Source organism: Hemicordylus capensis, chromosome 4 (genome assembly GCF_027244095.1).
Source record: "Hemicordylus capensis ecotype Gifberg chromosome 4, rHemCap1.1.pri, whole genome shotgun sequence".
NCBI classification, from domain to species: domain Eukaryota; kingdom Metazoa; phylum Chordata; class Lepidosauria; order Squamata; family Cordylidae; genus Hemicordylus; species Hemicordylus capensis.
In genome coordinates, this window is record NC_069660.1 from 97885950 (window position 1) to 97899977 (window position 14028).

General features: G+C 41.9%; 1 protein-coding gene across 1 annotated transcript in view; it reads right to left on the reverse strand.

Annotated features, from left to right (window-relative positions):
- The window catches only part of PLPP3 (phospholipid phosphatase 3), a 95026-nt gene that overhangs the window by 36075 nt on the left and 44923 nt on the right, over window positions 1-14028 (reverse strand). Inside the window, exon 2 of the mRNA XM_053249410.1 lies at window positions 9510-9667. Within this exon, the coding sequence (XP_053105385.1) occupies window positions 9510-9667 (158 nt within the window). The remainder of the gene's footprint in view (window positions 1-9509; window positions 9668-14028) is intronic.

Sequence of the window (14028 nt, forward strand, 5' to 3'; positions counted from 1 at the left end):
TCTACACCACAGATGCACAAGCAAAAGTGGCCTATAGTAGTACCACATTCAAAAGGGAGGGTGTGTCAAACAGATTCGAAAAGAACTGCGTTAGATTCAAACTGGGCCACTGTGAACTGGACCTGCCAAAAAAAAAAAAAAAAAAGGGCGACTGATCCACAATCAAACCAGATCAGATCCAGTTCAATGGTTTGAATGTCTATAGCAGCCATTTTGTCTGGTGTTTTTATTAGTTTTCTCCCTTTCTGATTGTTTTTCTGCCACTGTCTTCTGATTGGCTTGTGATCTTCTTTGCTCTGGTTGGCTTGTTGTTATTCAAAATCAAGTGTTGTCAGGGCAACTCTGCCCTCAATGGCTGGGGAGGAGGGAGCAAAAGGAACGAGTTTCAAAATGTATTTTAAAAATAGGGTCAGGGACGAAGCTCTTCCCTTGCCGGGAGTGGAGGAGGAGGTGTTGATGGCTGCTAGCCTAGCCAGATTCCTCTCACCATCATCAACAATGCCCGTTGGTGGTGCGACCGACCCCACCGACCCCCGCCGCCAGTCTGGAGGCTGAGGAAGATCAAGAGGAAGTAATTCCAGTTGTTCCTGGACCTTCTCGGCCTCAGACTGAGGGTGGTGATGGTAGCCCCTAGCAGGAACCAGCAGCTCCAGTAGTACGACCACTACCAAAATGGTCCAGGACTGACATCAGCGTGGTGTGGGGCCACTTTGAGGTCTGCCAAGGTGACCCTACACATGCTGCCTGCACCCACTCTAGGACACAGGTCAGCAGGGATAAGGGTCCTACACATCTTGGGATGTTGACGATGAGGAGGCACTTGCAACATAATCTCCTGGGGGGTCCTTGTTGCTGCTGGCAGTGCTAGGCCACTTGGTGTTCCCCCAACTAGTGGCAGCAAGATAAGCGTTCCTGCTCGCAAGCAGGGGATGTTGCCAGTTGTGCAGTGGGTGCAGACACACATGCAAGCACACACCTAGGCCCATGATGATGATGGACTGGGGCCCAGCACCAATCGACCATGGTGGAGCAGGCAGGCAGGCTAGATTTTTTTGTATTAACTTTCCCCCTCAAGCAGACATGCACACATGTGGCCCATGATGAGTGTGGACTGGTGTCCTGGCATGTGTCAGCCAGGCAGGCTGTCAGCACAGCCAGGGTCCAGCCAATTCTGAGGTGAACTTATCCCTCCCAGACAAAAAGAGAAGAGATAGTTACTTCTTATCAAGTAACTATTTGTTTTCTTTTTCTCATCACTGTTTGCTGTGCTATTGCTGCTGCTATGACTGATGACAGACTATCTAGTTCTGCTGGATCTCCGATTGAAAAAGGCAGAACTTGGTTGCCTTCCTTCCTTGAGACTTGCTGAGGTGTGGTCTGTGAGATGGTGTTGTGGTGAAAAATGGGCACTGGAGCTCAGCTCTTTCTAGTGTGTATAATATTTTCTTGGTGATTGCTGTGAGATGAACTCCATGTCTGTCCTTGAGATTAATTAACTTGTGCTCCACTCACTGCTCTGGTGGTCTGCTTTGTCTGCAATCTGCATTGCAAGGTGTACTCACTCAGTCAAAATGTGGCTGAAGAAGTTCTTCTTCTTCTTGTTGGGCTCAGCTTATGGCTATGCTTGCAATGGGTGCTGCTGCTATTGCAATAGAGTGTGTCAGTGTATGGGAGAGCAACTTGTTCTAATGATGCAGCGCAGGCACTTGGCACTGTGGTTGGAAGATTCTGGGTCAGTTAAAAAGATTCTGGGCCACTTTTTTGGAATGTGTTTTGTGCTGTATTCTGTGTTGGGGATGAGATTCCCCTTTTTTTGTACTGTGGTATGTGTGTGTTTCACTTGTGTGGCAGTGCACACTGTTTTGCCCAAAGGAAATAATGAGGAAATCAAACCATCCCATTTGTTCCCCATGGGTAGTGCCTAGGGACACCAAAGCAAGTTGGGCAGTAGAGCATGATGGGTGCTACCTACCACCAACCCACAAAACAATCGGGGAATTTAAAAGAAATTTTTGAGTTTTTTCTGGGTCAGTACGAATACGATGAATATTAATTCGTCACATCGTATTCATACTGACCCAACTTCAACAAAAGTTCCCAACAGTTACAAACTGGTTCCCAAACTGGTAATTCAGTTTGAATTTGGTTCTAAGTAGAACCAAACCACGGAAACCGGTTCTGTGCACACCCATATTCAAAGTACAATGTGTAAATGCAGATTGCACCAGATGAGTTCATCTGCCCAATCAGCTGTCCTAAGGCATGGATGTAGTTCGCCAGCTTACACGATTAAGCATACGCAGTTGACAAAGGTTGAGACTCTCTCTCAGACAAGGTGGGGGGGGTGTACTAGGGGAAAGGCATAACAGTAGGTGTACCATTCTATCCTCAGCATTCACAACACATGGAGCCTTTTAAGCCATAGATGCCTGGCCTGAGATAGACATGTTAATATCTTGACCGGGGCCAAAGAAGTCTAGGGATTAATATTTTCTCTCACTGCTGGTGGTCCTGGTAATTGCACAGATGTAGCAGACTGTAAATTGGAGACTTCAGCTCCCTACCAGCACACCACTGGGTAGTCATGACCTGTCCTGCTTTAGCTGAAATCATGGCTGCAACCTTAATGAGAAGCTGAAGTAGAATAAACTTGTTCTTTTGGCAATGCTGTCCCTGGTTTTCAAAAAAAAAAAAGGAAAGAAAGAAAGCTCAGGAAACTAATTCAGCACAGATGTGCAAAAGCTGAAACTTCATCCTGAATAAACAAGTCTTAAAGATATTAAGCTCCTCTTCTGACTTGTGTCTCCAGCAAGTAGTATGCATGTGGTGCCACAGTGTGAACTGCTGGAAATGCTTAAAGGGGAGCAAAGCTGGTAAGAAACAAAGTGTACAACATTTCATTATTTGGAAAGCGGCAGATCTTTTTTCATCAAATCCTTGAAAGGCTTCTATGCAATTAGGCTCTATTATTCAGTTGCCCTTACAATTTCTCTTTCTTTCTTTCTCCACCCCTACCCCCACCCCCAGGAATATTTCATTTTCAAGGTACTGTTTTTGTACTAATCAGCTGAGAGCATGTACAGTTTAAATTTAATACACACATTTCCCCCTATTTCAGTTGCACTGATTTGGATTGTTCTAAATAAAAATAATTTTACTTTTGGTTTTACAACACATCAGTTCAGTGCTTGAGGTTAGGGATGGTATTTTGCAAAAGACCATTCAAAAAGTGGACTAAAGCACCCCTTCCCTCCAGATTACCAATTCAAATCCAAGAGAAGTTCCTTCTTTCCACCATATGAAGGCTCTGGTACAATCCCACACTTCAGAGAGCAGAAAACACCCGGTACCAGTTAAATCCTGTTTTGAGGACTTAAAATGGCAACAGGTCACATGTTGTCTCCTCTGCACAGGATGAACTTTTATTACAGGAGACAAATGTTACACACAGATGCCAAGAAATGAGCAGGAACCTATCACTTACTCAGCTACCTAAAGAGAGAAGGGCCCTTGGTGACAAACATAATTCTTATTGGCTGGCCAGTTAGGGGTATGTTGCATAATCGTGGCCATGACTGTGGATAACATGAGGTCTTGAGTGGTCAAATAAGCTATATTTTCCAGTGAAAATGAAATACACTGTGTGGTAAAATTTGGAAATGTTTTAGGGGAGGTCTGGAAATCACAGTCCCACAAGGCAATTAGTATCTCAAGGGTCTTGTGCATTCATATCCTCCCATGTACTTATAGAGTAAAAGGTCATAGCCTCTGACGTTTACTTAACAAGAACATTGTGGGTCCTACAAGCCCCATAAAACTTGACCTAGACCTTTAGTTCCAGAAATTTTAAGACTAGAGACTCTGTTGATGACACAATTTAAAATAAAGAGTTAGCAGTGTGAAAATGATTGTCTTGCTTATTGTCCCCCAATGCCTCCATGCAAGCCATGTGTTTGAAAAACAAACATATCAAATGGAAAGGGTAGAAAATAGTACTCTATAGATTTGGCGGGGGTGGTGGTGAAGTCTTGTAGCCCCTTAAAAACAAAGACTGTGTTCTTACAATCACGGTGATCCTGGTTAAAGAGCTAACCACGATTGCTGATTCTTGCAGAGTTGGTTGTGAGAAGGCAGATTTCCTGGGTAATCCTGGTCAACTGCTGTGGTTAAACTGCATTTAACCAGGATAGATAACCAAGCTCTGATTCTGGTTATCTGATCCCCGCCCCCGCAGCCGACACACGATCAAATAAATGAGGTTAAGGGAGCGCTCACTCCCTTAACCTCATTTTAGAGGGAAGCTACTTTGGCGGGTTTGCCAGCAGTTCATACACGCGTACCAAACCGGGCTGGGCTCCCTTAGCCCGGTTTTGCACATGTGTGTGAATAGCCTCAGTGAGGTCATTAATACAGTGAAAAACTGTTCAACTCGGGTTTGGGAGCTGTGAGTGCTCCCAATTTTCAGTTGCGTGGAAGCAAAGTAGGAGAAAAACCTGGGTAGCTTTTCTTCCTATCTTGTTCCCACACAACGGAAAATTGGCCAAAATATATACTTCATGCATTCATTCATTGTAAAAAGATTGTGGAATTATATGATAGACATGTTTCAGATTGAAAGAATTATAGTTCGTATGAGTCAATTGATTATAGAACTTGATTATTGCAAGGGGACGGATACTAGTAGTCAGAATAAGTTCATTTTCTGTTACATGCAGTGAGACTATTAATTGCACAGAAATGAAAATCTAAAAAATTATCCTTGATTTGACTATTTAGCTACCAGACAGTCCACCTGAATATGGTAAAGAGGCTGCAGGTGGTTCCCTAACACCTCCTAGGGGAGCAAGGATGACAGGATCTCCCTGGCTATTTTAACAGCCAGCTTCACCTGAGACTGGTGAAGAAGAATGTTATAAATATGAGTAATACATATAGTTTTCTTATTTTGTGTAAATCACTTTGAGAGTGTATTCAGCTGAAAAGCAATGAATAAGTTGAATTTTAAAAACCAATAAAATTCTTATTGCATTAAGATATTAGGTTCCACCAAAGCAAGCTGTAATCTTCTAAAATATTCAAAGTTTATAGAGAATTATAGGACAGAATATTTATAGTTCTGGTCACCGCATCCTAAGAAAAATATTGTAGAACTGGAAAAGGTGCACAAGAGGGCAACCAGGATGATCAGGGGCCTGGAGCATCTTCCTTATGAAGCTCTGGGACTCCTAAGTTTGGGGGGGGGGGAAGCGACTGTGGGGAAACATGAGAGAGGTGTATGAAATTATGAATGGAGTAGAGAGAGTGGACAGAGATAAAAAGTTTCTCCCTCTCTCACAACATTAGAACCAGGGATCATCCCGTGAAAAATGAAGGCCAGGAAATTTAGCACCAACAAAAGGAAGTAGTTTTTCACATAGTGCATAATTAATCTATGGAATTCTCTGCCATGGAATGTGGTGATGGCCACTAGCCTAGATGGCTTTAAAAGGGGCTTGGACAAAACCATGGAGGACAGATCTATCAATAGCTACTAGTCTGGTGGCTGTAGGCCACCTCCAGCCTAAGAGGCAAGATGCCTCTGAATGCCAGTTGCATTCAGACATCTGTACACTCATACAGTATAATACGTGAATTGGGTTATAGTTGTAGCTTTTTGAATCTAGCATTTTTGCATATATGTTTACTGATATAACAGAAGTATCAAAGATGGAGGAGGGAATGTGATGAATTTTCCATTTTTCAACCCTGTGACTGAGCAAAGGGGCTCCTTTTAAAGTGTTAACTCTCTTCTGTTTAGCAGGGGGAGAGCAACTGTCCTAATCCAACCCCACCACAGCATCTCTCCAATGGTGGTTACTTTTTTCTTTTTTCTTTTAGATTGTGAACCCTTTTGGGATAGGGAACTATCTACTTTATTATTCATTTCTCCTATGTAAACTGCTTTGAGCACTTTGTTGAAAAGCAGTATATAAATATTCTTAGTTGAAGTATTTTTTTTGTTTGCCATTGCAATATTCACTTACTTGTAAGACTTTTAACTCTTCACAACAGAGCACTAGATGTTTTGTTTTGTATTTGTTTTTGCATGTTTCCATACTAAATTACTTTTGGTTTGGCAGCTGCAAACCCAAGACAGGAGAATTTATTTCTCATCAGAGTTGCTGAATTTTTCTTTCTTTCTCTCAGTTCTTAATTAGCCTCTCATTGCGTGTTAGAATGTTGATGGATTATATGAATCAGCTCATTGAGTTTCCAGTCACATTTCCAGAACGTATATATACCATTGACTTGTTTTTGATCAGAAACAGATTCTGCAAGGGGCCAAAATGATGAAATGCTAGATAGTAATGTGAAAATAAGATCTTTTTCACTTTAGGTTTATGGCTTTTCCATAATGGGAAAGTCTAGCTGCAGAGTAGAATTCCTTCTTATTTATGAATATATTCATTTGCTCTTTCACTTTTTGAATACAAAACAAAAGATAATTGTTAGTTCATTGTAGGTCTATTAACATACTTTGTGGGTAAGCGGTAGGGTTTTTTTCCCCGCCCATAGGGAGCTTCCTTCTTATGTGAAGGGAGGAGGAAGTTTTAATAGACAGTCATGGGGGGAAAGTTACCCACTTAACTGGCAAGCACAACACAATGCTTGGCCAGCCTAGTCGCACAAAAGTCTAAGTCAAGCAAGCAAGCAAGCAAGCAAGCAAACAAACAAACAAACAAACAGGAGTTTCACTACAGATGGCTTCCTATGCCTTTGATTATAATAAGCTCTGCTCATGGAAAAAGATTGATTTCAGTGGTTCCTATGGTAGAGCCAAATCAAAAGTTTATGAAATCTACATTTGAAAAACTGTGTGACTATGGAAGAGCTTTGTGAATGATATCATGGATGCAGACATATAGCCTTTGCCAGTCATATATTATTTTGCAGGAATGTTGCTGAAGTTCAAGAGATCTGCTATTTCAGGGAGCACTCTAGGGGCTGTCACCTAGAATTCATGTATGAATAAACTAGAGGTGGAGCAAGTGAAAACAAGCAAAGTTGCCAATTAATCCTGGTCAGCGGTTTTGTTTTTTGTTTTTTTGTTATTGACTCACATTCTGCACAACGTGACCCAGGCAGTTCAGCAACACGCGTGTCACTACATGTGTCTACAACATTGCCTGCAGTGTTGTGCAACAACCTTGTTCTGCTACAACTTAAAATTGTGCAAGCAAAGTTGTGCAACACAATATCCATTATTTACATTGCCCCTTGCTGCACAGAACGTGAGCCATTATTTCTTACATCCCACTCATTTGAGAAGCTCAGCGTATTCCTCCAGGCAGTTTCCCACCTAGGTATAACCAGGCTGAGACCTGTTTAGCGTTAACATAATGTGCCTTCGGAGCACTCTCTGAGCCACTTGAACTCCTGTACTTTATGGAATAAGGAAATCTTATTTTAGGATTAACTGTATAACTAGTCAATTGTCCCAATGTACAGTTATTTTATGTGGCTGATGGTGTTAGTCCCCTGCAACTAATTTTGCCCTCTTGGTAGAATTAGAAGCATAAATCATTCTTTCTAGCATGCATTTCATGGGTTGCAGTATTAGTAAAGTGCTCATCAATAACATGATATAAATTGACTCCAACACATATCTGGGCTGGGAGAAAACTGCAAAATACTGGCAACCTAGTTTAGGTTACCGGTTCGAATGCCTGCTGGTATGTTCCCACCTATATCAGGCAGCAGCAATATAGGAAGATGCTGAAACTCATCTCATATTGCATGGGAGATGGCAGTGGTATTCTACCAAAGAAATCCACTTCCTGTATTCTACCAAAGAAAAACACAGGGCTCTGTGGGCTCCAGAAGTCGAAATCGACTTGACGGCACACTTTACCTTTACTTTAGTTCAGCTCAAGAAAAAATGTGGCAGCAAAGGATCTTCTTCCCTGTGCCTTCCTTCCACTGGAGCTCCCCCATGAACCCTGAAGATTCAGGAACCCTTGGCCATGACACTGGAATATGACTGCAGGCAATGGGTAGAATTCTGGAACCTTCAGGAATGAGTTTTCAGAGGGCTCCAGGAGTTTATTGGGTGAAGGTATTGGGGAAGATCCCTTGGTCCCACATTCTTCTTTAAGCCTAACTATACATCTCCCTGAAAAGAAATGTGGATCTCTATGCAACAGCAACCTATTCAATAAATGAGATTTTGGCAGAAATCTAAAAGAGAAGAACACACAAGATGAATTAGCTATCATAAGGCAAAGAGGTCTGAGTAACATACTGTAGACACTGCTTTCTCCCTCTAGTCCTCCAGGTTTCACATTTCTTTTAAAGCATGCCTAGTTTACTATGTATTAGAACCTAATACTGCCTGTGAAATGTTTCCAAGCAGCGAGCGGCTGGCTGCAAGGCAAAACATACTTCATAACCCAACATGAAAAATGGAATATGTAAACACCACAAAAATTATCTGAGTGGGGACAATGTATTCCAAACCCTTCAAGACTCTAAATTCTACTTAGCCCAGCAAGCACGTATCTGTGGAAATATGAAATGGCTGTTACATTGTTACAATTTGGTGCTTCTGTGGTTTTTTAGAGACCGTACAGTCTGAACTCTGAGTTTATTTGCCTGATGCTTGCTTCTTGACAACACGTTTTATACATTTGATCCCTGGTTAATCTCTCATCAGAGTATGGGTAATATCCTAATTTCTTTAATCTACCAATATGAAGTTTCATCAGATCTGTAAGATTATTTATAAATCATCAACAAGCCAATCAACAAGCCACTTTTTCTTCAAAAACTGTCCTGTTCACCGCAGTATTGTTTATTTATACTGCCAGTCTACACGGTACATGGCATGAATAAAATACATGTTCCTACTCCAGTGAGCTTAGATGACAATTCTAAAATATGTAGTTTGATGGGTTCAGTCTGTTCAAATACTATCTAGACTACATGCATTTCATAAAGAATACTGAACTTTTTCAAGGACATTGGCCAATATGCAGACTAAAGAAGCACCAGTGCTTCCAGTGAAATACTGGTGCAGTGCTACATTCTGCACTAACACAAAATGTGTGCCTGTGGGGTGAGTGACTTTTGCTGATCTCCCTTGCCTCAGGAAGTTGTCCGTGAGACAGAAGTAGGTAAATGAGGGCTGCATAACTTTCAAGGGATTACTTCCAGGTTGCAGGGAGCACTTCTGGGGCAGTGGATATTGGTAGAAATTGCCGCCACCCCCACAGACAAATAGCAGAGCTGAGCTAGTTTGCAGTGCTGTAGCATCACTTTGTGAAAAGCACTGGTGCTTCTTTAGTGTGCATGTCAGCCAACAGATTTAAAAATCATTGATTTGCCAATAACCTAATTATTTATGAATTGTAAACAAAGACAGATATGCTACAAAATATAAAAGTTACTTTCTACTTTAATTAAGTACAAAAAGCTTTCTCCCACGTAGGAGATTCATACAAACCACAATTGTATTGTATTGTGCTACTTACAGCAAGTATGGCTATAAAAATGCCTGCAGCACAAAGAACTGCATCGTTGATAGTCTCTCCATTTTTCAGAGGATACCGGATGCTCTCGTCACTACAGTAAAATCCCCGTCTATAGGGTGCGATTGTGCTTGTTTCAATGATCAGAAATGGCAGACCAGCTAGTAGAGAGAAAAGAGAAACAGAAAACAGCGGTCAGAAACACATAAATGCACTGAACAACTTAGCAAAGCTTTTGTTGACTACTGGGAGATACCCAATATCGGTTTGCAGTTCAACTTTTCCAAAATTTGATGCACGTCAACAGAACTTCACCCAACAAGGGCTGTCCTAACCAATTTCATTTTATGTCTATACACTAAATATAAAGCATAATGGTGGTCAGGTGGTGATGAAGGTTTCTCCACAAAACATTTTCAATCAGCAATAACTATGCCTCAGTTATAGGAAGCTGCCATATACTGAGTCAGACCATAGGCCCATCTAGCTCAGTATCGTCTACACAGACTGGCAGTGGCTTCTCCAAGGTTGCAGGCAGGAATCTCTCTCAACCCTATCTTGGAGATGCGCCAGGGAGGGAACTTGGAACCTTCTGCTCTTCTGCGGCTCCATCCCCTAAGGGGAATATCTGATAGTGCTCGCACATCAAGTCTTCCATTCATATGCAACCAGGGCAGACCCTGCTTAGCTAAGGGGACAAGTCATGCTTGCTACCACAAGACCAGCTCTCCTCACCTGGTAGGTTATGGTACAATGCTTACTATCCAATCAAATACATGGTTTAATTTGACCGACTAAAATTAGGTCCTTGAGATATCTGCAGTATTACTGTATTTTATTTATCACTTTAAAACACACACAACAGAATCACGATTTCTATTTTACAGCAGAAGTAAAACATATATGAAAATGTGCCACTATGAAGGTAAGAACTAATTAGGTTACAACTATAAGGATATATAATCATTAGAAAGTATATACTCGCCTCTTTTTTTTTTAAAGTGGTATTGCACTTCAGACCTATCAAATTAGTAGAGGATCCACAAGTTTGGGATGACTTGATTACCCAGCCAAAATTTGTGATCACCAACAACCATACCCCTGAACTTGACTATCCATGTGATCACTAATGGTGACCATCTAGATATATATTTTAATATGATGCGTTTCAGTCTCAGCATGAAATAAGAAATGGGCAGGCACTTATCTCTGAACTCATGTTGACAATCAGGATGTTGAAGGCTATTCCCTAACCTTGCACTGTGCTGCAGAGGCACCTGGAAGCAACATGCTTCCTTCGTGCTTTGGAATGCCTCTGAACTCAATGTGATGTTAAAGACAAGACCCTCTTCTCCCCCAAGTTTGCGGTTCTAGCACTTTAAAGGAAATTAGAAAGGGAACTTTAAGAAAACGGTGAGCAGGTGCTTACCTGCTCTTCACTAGAGGTGTGCATGGAACCAGCTGGTCCAGTCCGGTTCAAGTCTGGATCAAACAGGACTGGGTCAGTTCGGTCTGGCACCCCCTCGAACACCCCCCCCCCCCGTTCGGTCCGGGTGTGTATGTTCACGAACATGTTTTTTAAAAAGGGTCACACAGAGGTCAATTGCACAGGCGCAGCAGCCTCCAAAATGGCCACTGTTCCAGAGGCGGAAGGCCTGAATGGACCGAAGAGCCAGAGGGAGGCTGGCAGGGGAAGGAGGAACCTCTGTGTAACCCCTCACCCTGCCTTCAACAACTACCCCAAAGGGAGTAAGTTTTTTTAAAAAAATTATTTATTTAAAGTGTCCGCGAGCCCCCCAAACAGTCGGGGAGTGTTCAGTCCAGGGTTGGACCAAACAGGGGATGGTTCAGTTCAACCCTGAATGGTTGAACTGAACCGGTTCAACATCTAACCTGTTTGAACATCCCTACTCTCCACCGCCCTTTCCTGCTGGGCCAGCAGGTGTCCCAGAAAACCCCATACCATCAGCATTCACATGGCATCTGCACATGTGTGGCTACCATGTGCATACTGATGGCACATGGGGCTTTTTGAGACATGCACCGGCCCAGCAGGAATCTGAAAGGGGCAGCAGAGAGCACCTGCTCTCCACTTTCTTAAAGTTCCCTTTCTAATTTCCTTAAAAGTGCTCAAACCGTGCTTCCATAGTTACTTGGGTCTCTGCTCTGATAATCTAAAGAGGAGCAACACAAACACAAGGTCCTAGGCAAAGAGGGACAGACAAGGACAAGAAAGCAGCAGGCCATATTCTTATCCTCCTAGTGGGGACTAGAGAAGAAGGATAGGACACATGGAAAGGTCCAGAGAAATAAGGAGAAAATACCAGAGGGCATATGAAAGGGAAGGAAAACTGATGAGATGGCAGGGCGGGGGGAGAGGGAGGTATATACAGAGGAACAGAGAAGAGTCAAAGATTTGGTTGCTGGCCTCTAGAAGGTCCGTATCAATGGAGGAAAAAATATTTTAGTGTTCAGCAGCTTTACAGATCATCTTGAGTGAGAATGAATCTCTGTAAGAATAAGAGTGTAAGAATAAGTAAAAAGTTGTCAATTTGTGTGCTAGAAGTTAAAAACGTCTGTAGGTCATTAGGGATTTGTTATCATTTATGGCTGTTTTTGTTACTAACTAAAAGACAATTTACAACATATAGCCATTCTTTGTACTATAGTGTTATCAGCACAATTTGGCACAACATCTTTTGAAAGAATAAAGAATCAATGCACTGCTACCTTTGCATGCTAAGTCAAGAGGCTGACTCAATGTAAGCAGAGGTGTCTGTATTGAAGCATGCTCATACAATACTGAATACGTGTGTCAAGAAGCATTTCTATTGTCAAAAAATCTCTGATTTTGCAAATCAAAACATATCATGTGGATCTGGACCATCTTCATTCCACTACCTAGAATGTGTTGGAACAGAGAAAACTTGGACACAAAATTGCTCTCTCAAGCCAACAATATATGATATTAATAGCCTGCTTTTTAAACCCCTTCGTATCCCAATGAAAAATTGCTGCCAAAAAGCTAACACTGCATGATGTGATCTGGTTTCACATCCACTAGAAGCAGTGCTTAATAGCCAAACTTTGGGGAGTAACTGTACCATGGTTACGTGGCTTATTGTTATTGCTCCAGTTCCTCTTTTTAATAGCTTCAGCATGACAGGTCTGTAAAACACATGTTCCCTCAAACAATAAAACATATCTGAGAACTAAATTGGGCTTTAAGAAAGAAAAAAGAGGGCATGGGGGCGGGGGAGAAGAAAGACAATAGTGTTCCTGTATATTATGTGAACTCTGGAATAATAAAAGATTTGTTTTCCCTTCATTCACTGAATAGCAGGGGGTAGTATTTCCACATTTCAATTATTTTCAGGACTGCCACCACTATAATACCAACAAGACCTGACCTATATTGTATACATTTTCTTTAAAAGCATACAGGCATGGTTTTGAAAATTGGATGGTTTTGTTTCTTTCCCCCTACAAACTTGAGGTTTAGTGGGATATTGCCAATTGAATCTTGACATTTTTCCAGCACAACAGTAACCTCAGATTCCCTATTTTCATATGAGAAACATAAACATGCCCTCAGGAGCTGAACGGATATTGCTCACAAAACCCACGACATGCCTGGATTCCGAGGCCTGGGCTGGAGGCCATACTCAACAAGGTCATCATCTGGGCCAGGGCACTCATTGCCCTTGTAACAAAATGTGTAGTGCCAGGGCCCTTGCTAAGTTAGTCTTGCTTCCAAGAGAGTCTCTCTTGGAGCACACATTGTTTAGGAAATTGTGTCACCACCCACCAATTCTGGCACCAACTCTGAATTCTGGGAATGGTTAAGAACTGAGGTTCCATCGTGGACAGATGCCAACGGCTACCCTGAAAACGGGTTTACAGGAGATACTATGTCTAGAAATCGGTGGCGGGGAGGCTATAAAAGAAAATTGAGGACAGAGGGGAGGAGAGCGATACCTAAAGAGAAACAGCTCTTGCTACATACTTGTTTACAGAAAAGTTCCTCACCCTGTTTTAATTTACACCAAAGCCTTCATTCAAGTATTAAGAACTATAAAATAAATTACTGGCTATTGTGTGTCCCACACTGTGGCTCCATCACAATCAATTCCCCAAATATGTCACAAACTAATCTGGTACTAAGAATTGCCATCAGAATCTAGAAAGTATAAAATGGCTCTATTTCTCACAACACACAACATTGCTGAAACAAAACGTTATTATTATTGAGACTATTTATACACCACTTTTCAACAGAAAAAGTTCTCAAAGTGGTTTACACAGCAATGTTTTCCCGTTCCAAAGGCATTACAATCTAAAAACAAACCCTAATTGAAACCTGTGAATCACCCTGGATTTTTTCATACTAAGGTAAGTTCAAGCTGTGGTATGACCTCTTCCCATGCTCTTAACATTTGCCTGAAAAGTAAGGTCAGATTGATCCAGAGAAGTGGGGAAGGAGGGCATTAAAACCTTTGGCCAACATTTCCATAATGGTGTA